The sequence below is a fragment of the Kogia breviceps genome, chromosome 14, assembly GCF_026419965.1.
Source record: "Kogia breviceps isolate mKogBre1 chromosome 14, mKogBre1 haplotype 1, whole genome shotgun sequence".
Lineage (NCBI taxonomy): Eukaryota > Metazoa > Chordata > Mammalia > Artiodactyla > Physeteridae > Kogia > Kogia breviceps.
The window spans coordinates 49,351,495-49,373,616 of record NC_081323.1 but is presented as its reverse complement, the minus strand read 5'-3'; the positions used below and the strand labels follow the sequence as shown (position 1 = coordinate 49,373,616).

General features: G+C 50.3%; 2 protein-coding genes across 6 annotated transcripts in view; one reads left to right on the top strand and one right to left on the bottom strand.

Annotated features, from left to right (window-relative positions):
* Positions 1 to 9,268, top strand: part of SMOX (spermine oxidase) — a 61,581-nt gene extending 52,313 nt beyond the window's left edge. The window contains exons 9-10 of one of the 3 annotated variants that reach the window (XR_010836607.1): positions 6,862 to 6,922; positions 8,279 to 9,262. The gene's annotated coding sequence lies outside the window, so the exon portion shown is untranslated. Of the gene's footprint in view, positions 1 to 6,861; positions 8,162 to 8,278 lie in introns of those variants that run through there. The other 2 variants (XR_010836606.1, XR_010836605.1) reach the window with 2 other exon arrangements.
* ADRA1D (adrenoceptor alpha 1D) lies at positions 739 to 20,910 on the bottom strand. Of its 3 annotated transcripts, XM_067013641.1 has the most exons (3): positions 19,323 to 20,910; positions 18,799 to 18,923; positions 18,520 to 18,613 (listed from the first exon to the last, which is right to left on the bottom strand). In XM_067013641.1, exons 1-3 carry the CDS (start codon positions 20,440 to 20,442, stop codon positions 18,602 to 18,604), a joined length of 1,257 nt encoding a protein of 418 aa, XP_066869742.1. In that variant the 5' UTR covers positions 20,443 to 20,910; the 3' UTR covers positions 18,520 to 18,601. The 3 variants fall into 3 exon arrangements, with proteins under 3 accessions (XP_058894885.1, XP_066869741.1, XP_066869742.1); XM_059038902.2 differs by lacking the exons at positions 18,520 to 18,613; positions 18,799 to 18,923 and adding an exon at positions 739 to 2,171; XM_067013640.1 differs by lacking the exon at positions 18,799 to 18,923 and having other exon boundaries at positions 18,181 to 18,613.
* Positions 20,911 to 22,122: the final 1,212 nt, after the last annotated feature.

The window sequence follows — 22,122 nt, the reverse complement described above, 5'->3', positions numbered from 1 at the left end:
GTGCCTTGTGGGGGTTAACCAGGCCTGAAAGTCCAGTACCTGCTGTAGACCCACAGTGTGAAATTTCTGCTCCCAAGTCCAGATATTGGCTGTCTTTTTACCTTGTAATATTGGGATGAGGGATCTGAAATTGTGGTGACCTTTTAAACAGACTACCTCCCTACTATAGGATGGAAGCTTTTGGCTCAAAATACTGGTTCATGTTGGCCCCAGCAGTTGGTTCTTCCAGTTTCAGAACACCTTCACTCCAGACAGCCCAGGGTATTATCTAACCAGCTCTCTTTCCAAGGGTCCATTGGGCTACAGTCATCATTCCCATGCTGGTTGGATGTATGTGGTTGATATTATCTAGCTGAAGACTGAACTACCTGTAGTCTCTTGGGAACATGACAAGTGTTGGACATTTTACTCAAAGCCAATAAGCATGGTTCCTAGGTAGATGTTCTCTCATCATGTATACCTGTCTACTTGGGCTTGTACATTTTTTCATGTAAAGTAATGTTTCACCCATTTAACTGATGGCCACCTTCCAGACTGAGGCCCTCAGAGCATCACAGATATATCTGGTGAGACTGAAAAAGTGAAACTTTGTGCTTATAATTACTGTTTGTTCCCAAGACTAATCATGTGAGTTTTAAAAGCCAACAAAATGCCCAAATCTTTTGGTTATGCTGAAAGTCCCAAAGGACAGCAGCCATCAGTTAAAGAGACAGGTTGAAACTAGAAAGGTGAACACAGACCCAATTTATCCTCTTGTGGGCCTTTAGTACTTGAAGGATTTTAGAAAAACAAAAAGTAGTTCTTTATGGGTTGTAAGCCGAAGATGAACAGTTTGCACAGTTTGGACAAAATAGAAGTACTCTGACCAATAAATATGTCTAAAAATGACAAAGTTCTCCCCATTTGATGGTTCCAGAGCCCAGCAAGAAGTGATGGGCACAGGCACAAGGAGCTATATACAGTGTAAACAGTAAGGCCCTTGGGGAGACAAAGTGAGGGGCAGGGCGGAGCCTCAGTAGGGCAAAGTGGGCCCACAGGTTAATACAACAGGCTTGTAGGACAGTCATCCAATCTTCCACCAAAGTTTGTGGGTGGCAATGGCAGGACACTGGATTCCTCCAGTCTGCAGTAAGGATAAATTGTGTCCATTGAGAAGCTTTGGCCCCACTGACTTTTTCCGGAGGGGAGGTATTGGGGGCAGCCAGGCAGGGCCCCTGTGCCCTTTCCTCCCCAAGAGGAGGGTCAGGGCTGCCTGGCCATACTTGGGGCCATCTACCCAGGGTTCAAGGCATGGATGGGGCAGTGTTTCTCAAACAGGGATTGGAAGCAAATGGTCCCAAGGAGCCCTCAGCCTCTCCCTTGAAAGGAGGAGCTGGGGGCATCTGTGTCCAGGAGGGTGAGCCATAACTTTCCGCCCTTCAGGGGCTTCACCCACACCTCAGTTCCTCAGGGATTCTGGAGAGCAGTCGCCCTGATCAATTTCTGGGTCCTTGGTTCTCACTGGCCTCTTGAACAAAGCCAGCCTCCATCTCCACACACTTCTCCCACCCCAGCACACTCCTCGGCCTAACTCAGGGGTCCTTAAATATCAGTCTCCCGGAGATGGCTAGAGTTTGCCAATTCATAGGCCTGGCAGGTGGTGCCCTCAGCTGCATCACTGGGGACGCCTAAGGACACAGATTCCACCTCCAAGTGCAGGGCGCACGCAGCCTCTCTGGTGTGCTTCTTTTGCGACAGGCTGGAGACCTTGGCATGCAACTGGGTGGTGGGTCTCCGGAACGGCCCGAGAAGCCTCCACTTGTGAAAGGCGCAGGGCGGCTTTCCACGGCCGACGACCGGAGCGTGTGCCTTGGGTGTGCCTGGGGAGCTGGGAGCTGAGGGTGCGGTGAGGGCCAGCAGGGCCCCGGAGGGCGCGGCGCCTGGGCCAGGAGCGTAGTCAGGGCGCGGGCCGCCATTTGAGGCTTGCCAGTGGTGACCGTAGATGCTCCAGAGGGGGCGGTGGTGCTGGCGACTACGATGGCATTGGCAGCGCAGGAGGCGGAGGAAGGCCCGCTTGAACTCCCGGCTGGAACAAGGGTAGATGAGCGGGTTCACGCAACTGTTGAAGTAGCCCAGCCAGAAGATAACCTTGAAGACGCCCTCTGAGGGCTTCAGCTGTGGGAACAGGGAGCCTGTGGGAAGCAGAGACCCAGGCTGATTAGATGCTCAGGGAGAGGGAGTCCCAGGCAGTGCCTGGTGCAAGGGAGCCACCCTCTCTGCACTACTCCCACTCCCCCCACCTCTTTCAGGGGCCCTGGCCATTCATCAACCAGTGGCTCTCAAGATATCTCTCTTCAATGAGTTCCTGATATAATTCGAGGGTGTCCATGAACTTGAATGAGAAAAAATAGTCATCTTCAGTTTTACTCACATTTACCTGAAATTGAGCATTTCCAGCGAGTGTAAGCAACAAACCTGAGTAGAATTAGACAAAACGATATGAAAACACTGTTTTGTAGCTCAAAACTGGTGCAGTATTGGCAGTTTACCCCCTAATATTAGCAGTTGCTACAGATATTTTGGAATATTGTCTATGCTTCTCACTATTTGGAAGTGTCAGTCACTAGAACACACCACTAGATCTTGGTATTTAAAGCCTTCACATGGAAACATATTGGAGACTAAATCACAGATTTCAATTAAATGAAGTCGATTTCATCTGCAATCTTTTGTATTTTATTTTTTGCATTTGAAAAGAGTAACTCTGAGAAAGGCTCCATACACTTTGCCAGATGCCCAAGTAGTCCCTAGCATAAAAAGGGTAAGAACTCCTGAATTAAATGTTGACCAAGGCGTGCCCTTGAGCCAGGCACTGTACTGGGCTCTCATAAAACACCCGAGGCCTTGCTCTCCCGGTAGCAATGGATCACATATCATGGGAATGCAGGTGGGATGATGGTGGCGCTTAGTATATTGGGGTGGGGGGCTTCCAGGGTCTCAGGATGGACAGGAGCCAGGCAGGATGAGGAAGGGCAGAGGGTATCAGGAGTGGAAGGGACAGGTGGGCAAGAGGATAACAAGTTTGGGGCATGGGAATGTCCTGTAGAATATGCTCAGAAAACTTCATTTGAGACAAATGGTGAAGGGCCTTAATTGCTGGGAAGTTTGGCTTTTATTTTGTGGGTAGTTAGGAGCCATGGATATTTTTGAACAGGCAAGAGATAGAACCTAGAATTAAGCCTCAATAAACACAATGCCCATGAGCTGTCAGAATGCAGGATAGTGGGGCTGTCCCAGTGTAAGTGGGAAGTAGTCAGGAAGGCTTCTGGGATAGCTTTGAAAGGGAGCAGAGTGCCAGGCAGGAGGAGGTGGGGGCACTGGGGTCAGCTGTGCCAGGAAGACCCTCCTCCCTGCATACCTTTCCCCTGTCTTCCCCACCATAGACCTCAAGGAGTCATGTCTCCAAAGGTACCTAACAAAATGCAAAGACATCATCCAGGAAGCAGAGGCCACTTTGTCACCCTCACTATCCTCAACATCAGCAGGGGTTGGGGGTAGGCGGCAGGAGTGTCCCATCCCAGGCAAAAGCTTCAGGTGTCTGCCAGGCTGAGCAGACCAGGGGTAGTGGTCCTTGACAAATCATGGGACCTGCTTTCTTTTCTCCTTGCCCTCAAAGAAATAAGAGCAGTGTCCCCTACTGAGGGAGCAGAGGCACCATGCCCCCCTCTTTGACCTGGGGACCCTTGCATATAACCCACCCCCCACCCAGTGGGATTCCTGATGCTAAGAGACACTGTGGAGGAAGAGGAGTGTCAGGCAGTATTGCGTGGCACAGCATTTTCAAACCCTGGTCACACAGCCTTGAGCAAGTTATTTGGCCATCTAAGTCTCACTCTTCTGTGAGATACACACAACAATTTCTCTGGAAGGGATTTTGTGACGATTCATAAATTTCAGGGCACAAGACGTCGCAGGTTTGTAGTAAATACTGGAGTCTGTTCACTCCCCCTTTCCCTACTTCTGTGGCTTTTGAGAGAGGAGACCTCAGCCCTGGGAAGGGACCCCGTTCCCAGCTCTGGAGAGTGGCCAGAAACAGTAGCCAAGACCTGGTGGGTTTGGGGGAGGCTGGGGCAGCAATCAGAATGTGTTAAGGAGATAATTTCCCTTGGGAGAAGAATTGGGCAGTTGTCCCTGGAATGTGGGGGCCACCAGCATTGACCTTAGCCTCCAGGAAGGCAGCCTTCTGAACAGTATCCCTTAACGGCTGCAAAATAAGACAGAGTGCTGAAAATAACTTTCTGACTCAGGCTAGAATTCTTTTATATTTAGCCCAGGATGACAAATCAGGGGACTATGCTTTAAGCAGTAAGCCAAAAGCCAGCCAAAGGGCTTTGTTATTGGTGTGGTTTTGATTCGGATTGGTGGGCAACATGGCATATAGTAGTGTGGCCTGGGCCTTGTTTTAAGCATTAAAATTCTAATTCATGCTCAACCAACCTATGCAGAAGCCTGCTGCCAGCTGGGAATTCCTTACACACAAAGGAGCTGGGATACAAACTCAGCCTTTCAGCCCCAAGTTTTTCCTACTGTGTCCTGCTGAGGGTTCTGTCTTACTTTGGGCTCTCCCAGAAGCAGACCTGAGACAAGGATTCAAATGCAAGTTGTTAATTTGGAAGGTAAATGAAACACCAGTAGTGAAGTGTGATTAAAAAGAGGGGAGAGAAGGAAGCCAATAAAAGGAGAGTTAACAAGTTAGTCACTGCTGTGGGCAGCTGGGGTGCAATCTCACTGGGAGCTCCTGGAGAACAGGATCAGTAAGGTGAGGGAGGTGGGGTATCTATACTCCCATTACCATAAGCCAGTGTTTGGGTTGCTCCCTCACGGTGTTATTTTTCCATACTTCCTGCTTGCTGTGTGGGTGGACAGTGAGGATTTTGCTGGTCAGAGAAAGCTGCAGGCGAAGATATGGAGGCAGCTGCTGGGGCAGAAAGTGACCCATGTTCACGGGGGATGGGTGGGGCACTGACAGCAGCCGCCACAATTTTGTTTAATTGCTGTCTGCCCTCTGTGCACAGACATCTTGCCTGGAAAATACAGACATCTGTGCCTTGGGCTCCAGCTTTCACGGGCAGGAGCTCCTAAGAGACTTTTACTCTGTTCCTTTCACATATGGCAGTCCTGAGCCTCACACCTACTTCTGCCCAGAGTGCTGCAGTCTACCCCCTACGCCTTCTTGCACCCTGCCTCACTCTTTGCTGCCTGCCTGCCCCAACGTTCTCTCTTCTGCCCACAGCCTCTTTCAAGGATCTCTGGGTCGGGGGAGGGGCGCTTGTGGGCACTTCCCTCCCCTTTGCCATGGACGAGGTGGGTAACTGTCCTGAGACTCCCGAGGGTGCTCACTGGCATTATCCCTGCAGCCCTGCCCTGCTGTCAGGGCATCAGTGGACAAGCACCTTCTCAGCCACTCCGAACTTTCTCCTCCTCCAGCCACTCTGAGTTATGGCCTCTTAGGTCGACCACTTGGTTTCACCTCTCTTGCCTTCTCAGTCCTCTCTAGCTGCCCAGCACAAGCCTCTGCCAGCCCCGGAAATCCTCAGCTACAGGAAAGCCTCAATGGGTACAAGGGGGCTCTGAGGCAAGGCCTCTGTCTCTCAGTACCTGGCACTCCCCTTCTCTGTCCTGAGCTGGTTCCCTCTCCTACTCCCCACATTGTCCACAGCCGTTCTTGCAGGCATAAAGCACAGCTGTGCTAACTCATCTTGGCAGTTGTCACTGGAAACAGGTGCTCATGGGACCCTCCTCTCTCGGCCTCCCGCCATCCAGGCGCCCAGCACCACCCCCTTGTTCTCCTTTTTCTTGCAATTCCCGCTTCTCTTCCGTCTTCATATGCATCAGCTAAGTTGCCACACTGACTGCTCACTGCCCTCTGGCCACAGTGGGTTCCCCAGTCTTGTCTCTGTGCTTTTGTACAGGATCATCCTGGACTGCCCTTCCTCCTTCCTCCACCTGGTAGTGCTGGCTCCAGTGGCACCTCCTCCTGGGAGCCTTCGTCACATCACCCCCTCCCGACCCAGCAGAGTTAGTTGTATTCCCCCCTCCCCTCACACATCTATTTACTTTTCAATGCCAAGAACACTTCGAGTAACTACCGGTTTCCCATCTATCTGATCCTTAAATGGAGAGCTCCCCACACCATCCTTGGCACATCGTAGGTGCACCACATGTTCTGACCCCTCTCTTTCTGTCACACTCTGCATCCCGTCCATCACCAACTCCTGTTAGTCCTGAATCCCCCACTTTGCACCATCCCCTGTCACCACCCTGGTCCCAGCTACTGTCATCATCTACCTACAGTGCCCTTCCAAGTGGGCTCTGCCCCTGTGCCCCCCATAGTACCCTGTTCTCCACATAGTAGCTGGGGGTGTGTCCTTTTAAAACATAAGGCTGAGCAGTTCATTTCTTCACTTAAATCTATATTCCACTGCTGACTGCAGCTTTCTGTCCTCTCTCTTTTTCTCATCTGAACTTTGACCTGCCAGCCCCTTGGATTTCTCCTATCATCTCTGCTTAGCTGAGACTTCTCCTCACTTGCACCCCAGCCATTCTTTTCTCAGTCCTTCCATGCGCATGTCCTTGTGGATTTGGGTTGTATTTATCCAGCCAGAGCCTAACTCTGGAGAGATTCACCCACACTCTGAACACGCTTAGGGTCTCCAACCTCAGCTCTGTGTCCTGGCTTCAAGCAATCTTGCCACCCATCAGCCCACTCCCCACCTACCTATTCCTGCACCAGCTCCTTTGAGCCTTTACCCCTCTCCACAGGCTCTGCAGTCTGCCCCTTTACCTTCTCCAAAGCAGTTGATCTCACTTTCTGTTTCACAGAGAAAACAAGACAAAGAAGTTGGGCACTCACTCAAACCTTCTTCACCTGTCTTCCTCCTTGGTAAGAAAGAAGTCTCTCCTCCCACCCAAGGTTCATGTCTCTACTTGTGTTGTAGAGCTCTCGACCCATCAGTCACTTGTGAGCTTGCCTGTGTCACAGCTGCACCCTCTTTGCTGGTTCTCTGGCTATGACTTCATTCTCTCCACCCTTTCTATCCACCCATGCCATCTCCTCTTCCCCACCTGCTTTTCACTCCACTGTTTTGCCCCACTGCCCCACTCCACCCCAGCCCTCCCACATGCAGATATAGCTCTCATCCATCCTGGACACTTCTCATCTCACCCGGGGCTTCTGGGGTGCCATTCTCTTGGATTTTCTACTCCTTGTCAATTGCCTTTGCTCCTTCTTCCTCATGTCCCCACTGCTACGTGTAGGAGTGCCCTTATAAGAAGAGTCTTGTAATCTATTCTCCTGGCAATTTCATCCAGGCTCACTGACTTTTGGCTGGTAATGCCCACAGTTCTATCTCCAGCTCAGTTTGCTCTCCCAAATTCTAGACTCATAGATCCAAGACTCACTGCCTCCCAGACATTTCCATTTGGATGTCTACTGGCATCTCACACTTATCCTGCCCTCATAAAGCTTACATTTCATAGGGCAAGACCAGCAATACATATGATAAACAAGGAAAATGCAAACGTATCAGATAATAAAACATGCTAATAAAAAACAAAGCAGGGAAGGAAGATACCTAGTGTGTATTTATGTATGTGTGTGCGTGTGGCTGGGGGTGGTGCTATAAATTTTGGGTAAAGTGGCCAGAGAAGGCCTGCTGAGAATGTGACGTTTGAGGAAAGAGCTGAATAAGGCATGTGGACATTTTGGGGAAAAGCATTCCAGGTAGAGGAAACAGCAAGTGCAAAGGGCCTGAAGTGGCCCTGGTATGTTTGCAGAACAATGACAAGGCTAGTGTGGATAGAATGGAGTGATTGAGTGCACAGCAGAAGGGGATGAGATTGAAACTCAACCACTACCCTCCTCCCTGTGCCCTCCTACCCTGTCTAAGACACAATCACCTCTCCCCTTGAGTAATTCAGCAGTCTCCCGACTGTCTTTTGGGTGTACCCTTGCAGCCTGAAATCTACCCTCAACTTGGCAGCTAGAGTGATCCTTTAAAAATATTGGGTTGGCCAAAAGTTTTGTTCAGTTTTTTCCGTAAAATTGCTTGGATAGCGCTTAGTTGTCTTTAACTTCATTCAAAACAATTTTGTTAGATTGTATTGTGACAGCTGTCATATCAGCGTGCATTTAAAAAAAAAACTTATCAAAATTGGTGAGTTTTTATGTAGCTATTTTAATATTGAAGATGGAAGAAAAAAGCATCATTTACAGTGTATTATGCTTTATTATTTCAAGAAAGGTAAAAATGCAACTGAAACAAAAAAAGATTTGTTCAGTGTATGGAAAAGATGCTGTGACTGATCGAACATGTCAAAAGTGGTTTGTGAAGTTTCCTGCTGGAGATTTCTTGCTGGACGATGCTCCATGGTCGGGTAGACCAGTTGAAGCTGACAGGGATCAAATTGAGACATTAACTGAGAACCATCAACATTATACCATGCGGGGAGACAGCTGACATACTCAAAATATCCAAATCAAGTGTTGAAAATCATTTTCACAAGCCTGGTTATGTGAATCGCTTTGATGTTTGGGTTCCACAGAAGTTAAGCGAAAAAACCTTCTTGACTGTTTTTCGCATGTTTTCCACATGCGATTCTCTACTTAAACGTAACGAAAAGTTTCCATTTTTAAAACAAATTGTGATGGGCAATGAAAAGTGGATACTGTACAATAATGTGGAACGGAAGAGATGGTGGGGCAAGCGAAATGAACCACCACCAACCACACCAAAGGCCGGTCTTCATCCAAAGTAGATGATGTTGTGTATATGGTGGGATTAGAAGGGAGTCCTCTATTATGAGATCCTTCTGGAAAACCAAATGATTAATTCCAACAAGTACTGCTCCCAATTAGACCAACTGAAAGCAGCACTCAACAAAAATAATCTGGAATTAGTCAACAGAAAATGCATAATCTTCCATCAGGATAACGCAAGGCCGCATGTTTCTTTGATGACCAGGCAAAAACTGTTACAGCTTGGCTGGGAAGTTCTGATCCATTGACCGTATTCACCAGACATTGCACCTTTGGATTTCCATTTTTTTCAGTCTTTACAAAATTCTCTTAATGGAAAAAATTTCAATTCCCTGGAAGACTGTAAAAGGAACAGTTCTTTGCTTAAAAAGATAAAAATTTTTGGGAAGATGGAATTATAAAGTTGTCTGAAAAATTTCAGAAGGTAGTGGAACAAAACAGTGAATATGTTGTTCAATAAAGTTCTGGGTGAAAATAAAGATGTGTCTTTTATTTTTACTTAAAAACCGAAGGAACTTTTTGGCCAACGCAATAGAACTAGATCATGTCATTCCTCAAGCTCAAAACCCTCTAAGGGCTGCCATTCCCCCTCACAGCTCGACATGTGGTCCCCTGACCCCCTGACATCCTCTCCTACTCCCCTCGACTCTGTTCCAGCCACACTACCCTCCTTTTGCTTCTTGGACATGCCAGACACGCACCCACCTTGGGCCTTTGCATTTGCTTTTCCCCATAATCTTCTTCCCCCAGAAATCCACATGGCTCCCTGACCTCCCATCTAAAGTTGCAGTGTGCCTGGAAACAACCCAAGGATTGGGTTGTATAAACAATGGACTATTACTCAGCCATAAAAAGAATGAAATATTGCCACTTGCAGCAACATGGATGGACCTAGAGATTGTCATACTAAGTGAAGTAAGTCAGAGAAAGACACATATTATATGATATGACTTACATGTGGAATCTAAAAAATAATACAAATGAATCTATATACAAAACAGAAACAGACTCACAGACATAGAAAACAAACTTATAGTTACCAAAGGGGAGAGGGAGGGAGGGAGGGACAAATTAGGAGTGTGAGATTAACAGCCACAAACTACTATACATAAAATAGATAAGCAACAATAATTTACTGTATAGCACATGGGACTGTATTCAGTATCTCATAATAATCTATAAAGGAAAATAATCTGAAAAAAAAACCTGAATCACTTTGCTGTATAACTGAAAACAACACGATATTATAAATCAACTACAATAAAAAAATTGCAGTGTTCCCCACCCCATACTCCCCATCTCCCTCAACTGGCTCTATCTTTGGCCCTTATTACCTTCTCTTGTACTACTTGAATTATTCTTCATTTTGTCTATCACCTTTCTCCCTGCGGTAAGAGTCCATGGGGCAGGACTAGTGTCTGTTTTGCTTGGTGCTGCACTCCCATTGCCCAGAAGACCTCATGAACACGCTGAACACAGTAGGTGCTCAACACTTGCTGAGTTTGCTGAATGAGTCCCTCTTTTCTATCCTATACGTCACCATGTCTGGTACATTCAATATTCTCTCTAGTGGGGTCCGTCCCTTCACCTCATTCCTGAAGCCTTTGCTGACTCTGGCATCTCATTTTGTTTACATGACTGTGACAGCCCCCAGTGGTCCCTTGTCTCCTCTACTCTGCACACAGCTGCTGGAGACTTATTGTAAAAAAAAAATGGTTTCTCTCTTTTCCCCTCTGAAAACCGCTGGTGGCTTCTAATGGCTCTAAGGAATAAACCCAAATTTTCTTGTGTTGCATTCAAGTCTTTTTATAATCCTAAGCTGTCTTCAGCTTACCTCCCTTCCCAATTGGCCATACAAAGCCACAAGCATGTCTTCCCACAGAGGCTGGGCTCCTTCTGCCTTCCTGCGTGGCTCTAACTGCTCCCACGGTGCTTTCTGCTTCCTTCCACCCATCCCTCCAGCCCAGGTCAGGTGTCCTCCCCCACCAAGCCTGGGTTAGGTGCCCTTTTATGCACGCCTGCATCTTAACAAATAAAATTTGTTACTGCTCTATCTACTCTCCTAGACTCTAGGTTTCTTGAGGGCAGGGATGGGATTAATTATTCTTTTCATCCCAGCCTCTAACATACTTGCCTGATCCAGAGCAGGAGTCCTAAAGTACCTGTTGGGTAAGTGAATAAGTGCTGTTTGGGTAGATGTAGGTAGCCTCTAAGGTGACGAGGAAGGAAATGGGAGCTCACGCTTGCTTTCTGAGTGTTCAGCACCTACCAGGCTGCATGCTGGGCCCTGTATGTAGCACTTCTCATTTAATTCTCATGGCATTAGCATCCCACTTTGCAGAGATTCTAGTTATCTCCGGAGGGCAAGTGGCAGCATCAGGATTTGAACCTGAGTCAGTCTAGCCCTAAAGTGCTTGGTCTTTCCATGACATCATGCAAAGATAGAAAAAAACTTCCCCTGGTCTTCCAGGGGTCCTGGGGTCAGGATCCACAAAGACTCACTTAATACCTTCCAGCAGCTGCTCCACAAGTAGCATGCCCATCCCTACCTCTGGACTTCTGTACATTTGGCCTGGTCTGGAGGATGGCCCTCTTCCTTTCTCCATAGCAGGTCTCTCCAGTTCTTCAGACTTGGGCATAGAACCACCTCTCCAGGAGCAGTTCTGTGATTAATTCCACTCTCGGGGTCTGCGGAGGTGAGAGTGGTTTCTGGAGTGTGTGCCTTGAGCACTTCTTGATTCTGCCTCCACCAGGTGGCATTCATTGGCCTTCTCTATGGCCTTTAGGGTGGCCCGTGGGGGCTGCCACATTGAATTTGGTTCCTGTGCACGCATGCCCATCCAGAACACTCAGAAAGGCTGGGCTGTTGCCTGCTTGCTGCATCTCAGGAAACAGACCCCAGCCTCCTGGGAGGAGCCCCAGAAAGCCACTTGGCCATCTCCTTCCCCTTCTTCAAGTCTTTGCTCAAAAGTCACCTTTAAGGTTTGAAGTTGATGCTATTAGTGCCCCACCCAGGTGCCCCTGGTCCCCAGCTACTGTGAGTGTTGGCTGCTAATGGCTTATAGTTGGCTGCTAATGGAGAATTGCCCTTGACCAATGGGAGCTGCTTCAACTGGGAGATGACACCTTCCCACCAAGGTGGCAGTCCACAGCCAGTGATAGACTGAGCAGGGATGGAAAAGGCCAGACTCCTTGTCTCGAGGTGGCACAATTCTCTGCTGTTGTTCTTGTTCCAGGGATCAGGCTGAGGCCAGACTTTGAGACCACATCCTGGGTTTAGCTCTTTTCTGACTTATCCTGCTTCCCTCTCTCCCAGGTACCTCCTGAGAGCTTCCCTCAGTCCATCACTTGCATAAGAACTCCTGTCTCAGGCTCTACGTACAGGGACATGACCCAGGACACTCTGCATGGATGTGTCTTCAAGCTCTCTTGATTGGTCCTAAACCTATAATCCAGGGATTAGCTCTTGGTCACTGTTTCAACTCTTCTGCCCACTGCTGAGAAAGGCAGGGCATGAATTTGCATGTTCATGTCCATTTCTCTCCACTCAACAGGCAGGCTGGAGCACAGGAGTGAACCCATTGACCTACCTATGAGGAGAGGTGGTCAGGATGTAGGTAGCAGATGACTGCAAACACAACTCTTACCTGCTTCCCTCTAGTCCTCGGCCTTTTCTTGCATGTATTCATCAAGCTTGCTCCCACCTGCCTTCCCCTATTCCCTGTTTTGGGGTTCCTCTGTCAGGAGTCTAACCTAATGTCTAGGGATGTTGAACATCCACTAGTCAGAAGAGGCAGGGCCTCTCTTGTGTCAGCAGGTTACCCCACTCTTTGGCATGTTGGCTGGGCTAGCCTGGCCTGCACACTGTTGGGGAAACTAAGGCAGGCTGAGATTGGCGGCAGAGGTCTGCAGCCTTATCACAGGCCAGTCCCCTCTCCTAAGTAAGAGCAATGCCCAGGCCCAGGAGATGCTGCTTAGATGCTGGTTGAGGCTGGAACTGGCCAATCTGGCCAAGCCTCGCTGAGAAGTGACAGTGCTGAAGCCAAGTGGGGACTGTGTGATTAATAGCACTCTTTTGGCGTCACCAGAAGGGAACTTGTTCTTGGCAGAATGTCAGAATTCACAGCCAGTCTTGTTCATAGCTTGCAGCCAACCGTGAACTATTAGGCTGCACCCCAGTCTTTCCCCTTTCCCACCTCCTCCCTCAACAGTGACTTTTCTATCCACAAGCAGCCATTTTCTCTAGCCAGAAAGAAAGAGGGGTTAAAAATACCATGTACCATATTCAGGTCTTTCCCTGCCAACAGAGATGGAATTCCCAGTCCTAGACTCCCTTTCTCTCTCCTAGTTCTTTCAGCTGCTCACTTAGTGCTTCTGACTCTAGAACTCAATTGCACCTTCCCCAAGAGAGGCTGGGAAGCAGCGGACCTCTTTGCAGTATTTTAAAGGGTCGGCCTCTCTCATAAGGCACACTTGAGCTGAGACCTGAAGACCCTCTGAGGGAGTGAGGCATGCATCTACCTGAAGAAAGAGAATTCCAGACAGAGGAGAGGGCATGTGAAGAGGCCCTGAGGCAGCAGGGTACCGCACAAGTTCAAGGACAACCAAGAAGTTAGGACTGCTGGAACAGAGAAGGGGAGGGAGAGATGGTAAGAGATAAGGCCATTTTGAAGCAGAGACAATCATGGAAGGCTGTCAGGAAGAGGTGACCTGAATAGGTTCCAGGTCTCAGATGGATTATAAAGACACGGAGTTGAGGATATTGTGGGGCTAGCTGTGCCAAGCCAAATCTCTTGAATTCCTTGCATTGCCAATCTTCCATGGTGAGAGGTAACGAGTGGGTCCTCTGGCTTGAGATAGACAAGGAATAGATCACAAGTCCTTCTGTGTTCTGTGTTTGCCTCAGGATCCTTGAGCTCTGTGGGGCTGGCCTAGAGCTACTGGTCTGGCCCTGGACATCCTTCTGCAGCTGTGTGGATTGGCAGGGAGGGGTAGTTCCTAGAGCCACAGAGGCTGCCTGGTGGGGCCCAAGGCAGGGAGATGAGTCATAGACATGTTCAGTGTCCTACACTGGACCCTACCCATTCCCCTTCAGCTCTTCTCCCTCCCCTTCTCACCCCCCCTCCATCTTCCCTCTCTTCCCCTCTTTTCCACTCTTGTTGTCACTTCTTAACTCATTCCCTGCTCTGTGGCCTTGGAGTGGTCACATCCCAAGCTTTGCGTGCCCAAGGCTGAAGTCCCTGCCAAATGGCCCTTGTGCTCGGCTGAACATGACCCTGATCTGAACATGAACCTTTCAGTTCTCAGGCCATACTGACAAATGGCTCATGAGTTGGAGCAGATCAGTACTTTTGCCAGAGGAGAGAAGTTCCCAGACAGTGGTCACTCTGTCCAGGAGTCTCAGCACTGAGTTGCTGGGGCATTGCCCACTATGTCCCAATGCTGGCTCTCAGGGGCCCAGGCCAATGTTCTGCTGGGTCACCATCTGCAAAGGAGGGCAGGCAAATCCTCTAGCATTCAAGGAGACCTTTTTGGTGGGCATATACCTCATGAAGCAGGATGGGGCAGGGTTCAGGTGGGGTCAGAGGTAGGCTCAGGAACTCAGAGACTTTCCCATGAGGTGTGGGCTCAAGGGCTCTGGTCGTCTGGGAGGATCAAGCCACACAGGAAGTGGTCATGTCCTATGGGAATGCTCAGGGCCCTCATGGCCAGGATCTGGGGCAGAAGCGAGCCTGGAACTGAGCCTGGGGAGGAGGTAAGCAGGTGCTGAGGCATTTGGTGAGATTTAAAGCTTAAAGCATGGCTGTCAACTGACCCTTAACCCTGACTTCAGTTTGACCTCTGATCTCTGACCTAGTCAGGAAGTAACAAGGACTCTAGGGCCAAGGGCACCCATTGGCCAACCCCAAAACAGTGATGTCTATAATGTGTGACAGATTTAAAAATCACTTTTAACATGGTACTAAAAAACCTATTGGTCCTGTTTGGAAAGATTGCTAGGAAATTGACTCTTCTTTTGATAAAGGAGAGCATCGGGCAGCTCTCCTGATTTTCCTGTATGGACTCTATTTCAAGTGACCAAACAGCTAGTGGTGAATTCTTTTTAGAATTTTAGTCTACAAGTGCAGAAGGAATGACAGAATTTGGATATCGCCACTTTCAGTCCCAGTGATATAATGTGTCCAGGCCATAGTCAATGGCTGCTAAAACTAGCAGATGAAAGGCTGATGGAACATTTTATAATGAATGAATCAGGCTGACTGCATCTGAACCCCTGATCAATCTTAACATCACAAAAGAAAAGAAATCTTGTCCCAAACACTGAAATTGAATCTGATCAAGCCAGTTTATAGGAAGTACAGGGAACAAGGGGACACATTAAATGGCACTAATAGGGATGCAAACTCCAAAATGTGGGCAACTCCTTTGGGACAAACAATCTGGTTTCCTCACCAAATAAGCTGAAAGGGAAAAGGTGGGGGTAGGGGAATCTTATTAATCAAAGAAACTGAGGAGACAAATCAAGTGCATGCAATGTATGTACTTTTTTTGGGACCCTGATTCAAACAAATAAACTAAAATTTTATGAGGCAATCAGCAACATTTGAACACTAAGATATTTGGTACTATTAAACAACTATTTTTATGTGTTATATGGATTGTGGTTATTTTTTAAAAGTTCTTCTAGAAATATACATTGAAGAATTTACAGATGAACTGATATGGTGTCTGGGATTTTCTTCAAAATAATAAGCAGTGGTGGAAAGTGGGCGGGGGTTGAAATGAACGAAGATCAGCTTTGGGTTGATACTTGTTGAAGCTGGGGCCATCACACCATTCTGTCTACTTATGTGTTTGAAACTATCCATGATTTTTAAAAATGGAAAATAAAACCCCTAGCTCATTGCTTGTTCATAATAATCACTCAATAAATGTTAGCTGTTATGTTTAAAAACTTTTTTAGGTCACATAAATGGGGAGTCACCCCCAATGCATTGTGAGTAAGCAAGGTCTCTGCTTACACAGAGGCTGTTATACTAAATGAAATAAGCCAGTCACAGAAGGACTGCATGACTCCACTTCCATGAGGTATCTAAAATAGTCATAAATTCAAAGAAAGAGTGGAATGGTGGGTGCCAGGGGCTGAGGGGAGGGGGAAATGGGGAGTTGCTAAACAATAGGCATAAAGTTTTAGTAAAGCAAGATGAATACATTCTACAGATCTGCTGTACAATCTTGTGCCTAGAGTTAACAATACTGCATGCTTAAAAATTTGTTAAAAGGGTAGATCTCATGTTGTGTTCTTACCACAGGAATAATAATAATAATAATAGTAAAGATAGACAGCTGAGCTTTGTCAACCAGATCCTTGGCACGGAAGGATGTGAAAAGGCCATGGCTTCTGCCACTTATTCCTTCTATACACACACTGACCAAGCATCTACTATGTGCCAGGTGCCACGAAGGCACAGATAGGAGATGTAATGCCAGCCTCTTCTTCAGGTTTTTGGGCCAGGGAACAGTAATGCCATTCCTGAGAACTTGCTGCAGTGCACCCCCTGCCTCTCTCCCTGAGTCTGTGGACCCTGCGTCACCTCAGGGAGCCTGTGGAGATGGGTCCTTCGGCACTTGGCTAGCACTCTGAAACGCAAACGCTGAATCTACCCTCCACACCTGGCTGCCAAAGTGTGCTTTCCAGCCTGGACACCAATTCCTCAGATGGCTCACAGCCTCCTCCTGCCTCCTCCCGCCTTCTCTCCCTCTCTCTCTCTCATTAAGGCATAAGATACTGACAGTCAAGTTTACAAAGTGTGTACATTTTAAGAGTACAGACTGATGACTTTTCATGTATATTCACCAATGTAGTCACTGCCTAGATCGAGTCACAGACAGGGAAACGGAGGTGTGGGGGACACCTAGTCCCTCTCTGAGCCCCTCAGGATTTTAGGTGCCCTGTGCTTGTGTCCCATTCTTTCCTGCCCAGCAACTTGGGCCCCAATGGCCCCACAGGTCAGCATACCTTGTCTGTATCTCTCTCTGCTGCAGCTCTGGCTTGACTAAAACATTTCAGGTGATAGATGGCTGTTCACGGCCCCCTGTGCCAGTGTACCCCTGGGACCCTGGGCCCACTTCCTAAAGCTTTTGATATACTCTGGGCTATTGGGGCTGCTCACTGGCCATGTCACTGCTGTGGCTGGGGCTTCAGCTTCCACTTGGCTTTGTGTGTGGCGATGTGGGTGAAGGGCACCCTGGGTCTGCTCAACAACCCCAGGTTGTGGCCCTACTGGGCACCTTCATTTCCATGGCCTGTGGCCCTTGCTGGCACACAGTGCTTTTTCTCAATCCTCCCAAGTTTGCTGTTCCTCATACCTGGTGTGGGAACCAGGGCCTGCAAGGAGGGCGGTACCACCTTCTCCTGGCTGCCCCCTTCTCTGCCTCCTTCTGGGTTCTTTCAAAGTGGGTACTCCCCAAGGCTCCTTCCCCAGCCCATCTCGTCTCTTTGTCCATCCATCCCCTTTCTGGGAGACTGTACCCCACACTCCTGCTTCTGCAACCATATCCATCCTTGGTTCACTTATCTAAGTTCCCAATATCCTCTTCCCCCAAGCACATACTGGCACCTCCTACCAAAATATGCCAACCCCTTGGATTCCACATTCAACCCCAAAAGTTGCTGCTCAGAATGTTCCCCGTTCCTCCAAAGATGCCCTCCTCCCAGGCCTGGCCCCAGAGCTCCTGGTGGGGGATTGCTCCTGGCCCCCCTTCTTCCTGCATAACCCTCAGACCACTCCTGCTTGTACCACAGGCTCTGTCCTCCTGTTCTCTTTGCTGTCCTGCCCTCCAAGCCACATCATGGCAGATCAGAATATTCTGTTTCCCTGCTTGGCCTCTGTCCTACTTGCTCATTATTGCCAGATTCCACTAAATTCAGCTCCATTGTGGCCCTGGGCTTTGTTCTAGAACTTGGTGAGGTGCCATGGGAGGCTGGGCACAGTGCAGACCGGCAGGAAGGGAGAGGCAAGATAGCCCCAGGGTTCCCACACTAGGTGTGAAGAGCAGCAGAGATGAGGGGTTGAGGAAGAGCAGTGTCTGCCAGCAAGGGCAGAGGCCATGGAGATTTAGGGATGACTTTTTGGAAGAGGGAGATGTGATCTCGACCTCAAAAAACAGTAGCCTTTTGCAGTGTTGATTGTAACAGTGAAAAATTAGAAAAACTGAACACTCAGCAGGAGACTGAGACACACCATGGCATACTCTCAAACAGAATACTATACTGTTGCTAAAATAACCAGAATGGATAAATCTCAACGACAAAACATTGGGTGAAAAGGGCAAACTGAAGATGGATGTGCACAGCTGGTGCAATTTATATAAGTCCAAAGGACACACAAAACAATACTATTTATTATTATGGATTCAGGTGTTTGTAGTAAGAGTATAAACATGTGTGGGAGTGATAAACACCAGATTTACCTCTGCGGGAGAGAGGGAGAAAATGAGGAAGGGACAGGAGGAGGGAACTTAGTTGTGGCTGTTCTGTTTATCTGAAAAGAGAGAGAGGTAGTGATCTGAGGCAAATATGGTGAAATGTTATCATCTGTTCAATGTGGGTGATTACAGGTACATGGGAGGTCCTGGCTTGGGCTGGCTGGTTGCACCTGTGGGTGAAGTGACTCAGGGCAAATGCAACCCCACAGATGCTGTTCCCTTTCTTCTCCCTGTGCTGACCGAGCCCCAGGGCTTCCAGGAGGCGCCTCAAGGCATGGGAGGAAGATCCTGAGAACAGCTGCCCACCTCCCAGGACTACAGGAAAGCCTGTGAAAGAAATAGCAAAGTTCTCCAGAAGTGCTAGGACTCCATAAATTTAAGAAACTACGATGAACAATATTAACTTTCCATTTGATAAGATGCCCTTTCCCTTTCTTTCTCACCCCCACACAGACACCCCCCCCCACCAGGAGGAGATTTCAGAAATGAGAGCCCATGGCATTCACAAATACCAGCTGGGGAGGGCCTCCCAGGGGGGTTCCCAGCTTCCAAACTGAGAGAAAGCAGGTGGCTTCCGGTGTCTGCTGATGTTCACGTAGACTGGCCAGGGATTGCTGCTCATGAATGAATGTAGGCCCTGGTGGTGGAGGGAGGGAGATATGTAGACAAGCACATACACTGCTCGCCACATACTACAGGAGCAGATGCCCGCACAGATTTCCACTGACCTTTTGTATTTAGAGGAGTTGGGAGTGTAAAACAAGCCCAGGGCTTGTAATGGCAGTGAAGAAGTGGGAAGGCCAGAAAAGTTAGAAGCTCATAAAACAAATCCTGCAAGCATGAAGAGTGTATTTTTCTCCCACAAAGCAGCACACGCACGTGTCTAAGAGACCAGGCAGGTTACTAAGTAAACCTTCCATGTTCAGGTGGAGAGTCACCCTCCACTGGGAAGGGCCATCCAAGTCTGGGTGCCAGGAAGGGACGGTCACAGGCTCAGGGAGGAAGAGAAGGGGCTGGTGGGAGACGGGTCACTCACCCAGTGGCAGGACGAAGAAAAAGGGGAACCAGCAGAGCACGAAGACGCCCACGACGATGGCCAGCGTCTTGGCTGCCTTCTTCTCACGAGAGAACTTGAGCAGACGCACCGACAGTGAGCTGCGGAAGGTGTGGCCCTTGGCGCTGCGCATCCCACCGTGGGCTCCGTCTGAGCCAGTGCTTGCGCCCCGACAGTGGATGCGCAGCACCACCTCTGAGGCCTTGCCCCGCTCGCGCTTGACTCCCGCCTCCAGGCTGCGCGTGGTGCTTCGCGCTACCACATACACGCGGCAGTACATGACCACAATGACGGCCATAGGCAGGTAGAAAGAGCACAGGGAGGAGAAAACAGCGTATCCCACCTCCTCCGTGATGCCGCAGAAGCGCTCGTCAGGGGGCACCGGCTCCTTCCAGCCCAGCAGTGGCCCCACAGACACCACGAGGGCTACGGCCCAGAGCAGCGCCAGAATGGCGGCCGCCTTGCGCTCCGTCATGATGGCTGGGTACTTGAGCGAGTGGCGCACGCCCACGTACCGGTCCACCGAGATTGTGCAGAGGCTGAGGATGGAGGCCGTGCAGCACAGCACATCCACGGCGGCCCACACGTCGCAGAAGGCCCGGCCGAAGGCCCAGAAGCCCAGAACCTCCATGGTGGCCGAGAAGGGGAGCACTGTGGTGCTCAGCAGCAGGTCGGCCACGGCCAGGTTCACAATGAAATAGTTTGTGACCGTCTGCAGGTGGCGGTTGCAGGCCACGGAGAGGATGACCATCAGGTTGCCCGCCACGGCCGTGAGGATGAAGGCGGCCAGGAAAACGCCCACGCCCACGCCCTGCGCACTCACCACCAGCCCCCCGACTGCCGCCGTACCGTTCACCTCGCCGCCGGCGCCCGTGCCTCCCGGCTCCCCAGCGGAGCTCCGGTTGTCCTCGCCGTTGCCCGCGCCCACCACGCCGCCGCCGCTGCCACCGCCTGCGGTCACCCGCACGCCGTCCACCGCCCGGCCCTCCGAGGCGGCCGCGCCGCCCGCGCCACCCCCGCCACCGCCCGCGCTGGAGCTCCCGGCGCTGCTGTCGGAGCAGGGTCCCTCGAAACTGACGTTCAGGAGATAGCGGAAAGTCATCTCAACGCGCGGCCGTCGGGGGCCGGGCCTGGGCGCAGGACGAGCGACTGGTAGGGCTGGGGGCTCTGGCTCCAGCCCCGCGCGCTGGTCCTGTCGGGGTCCTGCCTCAGTTCCTGTGACGTGGAGCACTACTGCCCGCGAGCGGAGCGGGCGGCCGCGGAGTGGGACCGAAGAGCCGGGGCTGGCGAAGCGGGCCGCTCTCGCAGCGTGCCCAGGCGAGCGGGCAAAGCGGCGGCTCAGGGCCGCGCGGTGCGGGCGGCGACCACTGAGGCGCTAGCTACTGGGCGCGGGGCCGGGACGGAGGAAGGGCAGCGCCGGGGATGAGGCGGGGGCGCCACACTTGCCGTAAGAACGGGATCTGCGCTCTGGGCGAGCTGGCGTTCCGGGGTCCCAAGGGGCGGTGGCGCTGGCTCGCGCTCCGACCCCGCGGAAGCCACCCCCGCCGCGCCGCGGGTGCTCACGCCCGCCCTCTCCCCTCGCGTTCCGCTCCCTTCCACCTCCCGCGCCCCTCCCCGGCCTCCTCCCTCTTACCACTCAGCTAAGTCTCCCTCCCGCCCTTTCCCCAGCGTCTCGGTCACTGCTGGTGCCCTTGGGCGCGCCGAGTGTAGAAGGTGCGATTGCCGGGTTCCCGGACTCCCGGCTCCGGCCGCCAGAGAGCAGCAAGCGCCTGGGATCTGCAGCCTGCTGACTGGACGGCGCCATGCCGCGGCGGGTCTCCTCCAGGGAGAGCCCGGATGGATCTGCTGCACCTCCTTCTTTCTCTCAGGGGACTGGACAAAGGAGGGTCTCAAACACCTGCGTGCAGAGCTCCAGAGGGTGTTGGGAGCTTTGCGGGCCTGTGATGGGCGAAGGAACAAGAGACTACTTATATGGTTACAGCCTTCAGACCCTGCCCAGGACACACTGGTCTGCATACACCAACTTCTGCACTGTTACTTTACTTCATATCGGATGTCTAAATAAAACTTCCCATTGCTACACTAAATAAGTGGCCTCGTTCTAGGGAGGGAGGGTTTAAATGCTGGAGGGTGGGAAAGGCCACTTGGCGGGATGGTTAAAGGAGGTGGGGCAGACAGTCTGGCTCCAAATCTAGGCTCCGCCCTATGTTAGCTGTTTGACCTCTTTGTGTCTTAGTTTCTCATCTGTAAAATGAAGAAAGAGTAGTGTCTACCTACCGGCGTGAAGACTTAATGAATTAATGTCTGTTAGGGCGCCAGAGCAGTGCCTGTATTTGTTAGCTGAGTGAGACTATGCAGGGCAGGATTTGAACAGGTAGGACAGAGGAAATGTGGAGCTGGTATGAACCCAGGCCACAGGTGAGGAGCCTCTTGTTGACTAACAAGACTGGGTAGGGAGAAACAAAAAGAGACCATTCCTTTGTCCAACATACAATTACTAACCAGGCTGCTGTCATGTGTCAAGATATGTTGGACACTCTGGGTGGCAGGGGAGGGGGGAATTTCAGGGAGATTAATGCCACCAAGTAAGTGCAGGATGAGGAAGTCTTGAGCAATGCCAGGGAGATGAGGACCTGTTTAGAGAGGTATCTGGGAGGGGGCAGAGAACTCATGGCCTCAGTGCCCACTAGCTGTGAATGACATTTCAGGATGTATGAAAGTCCTAGATGAGAAGGTGCTTTGGAGAAGAGCAGAAAAATGGAAGAAATGGGAGAGATGGGTA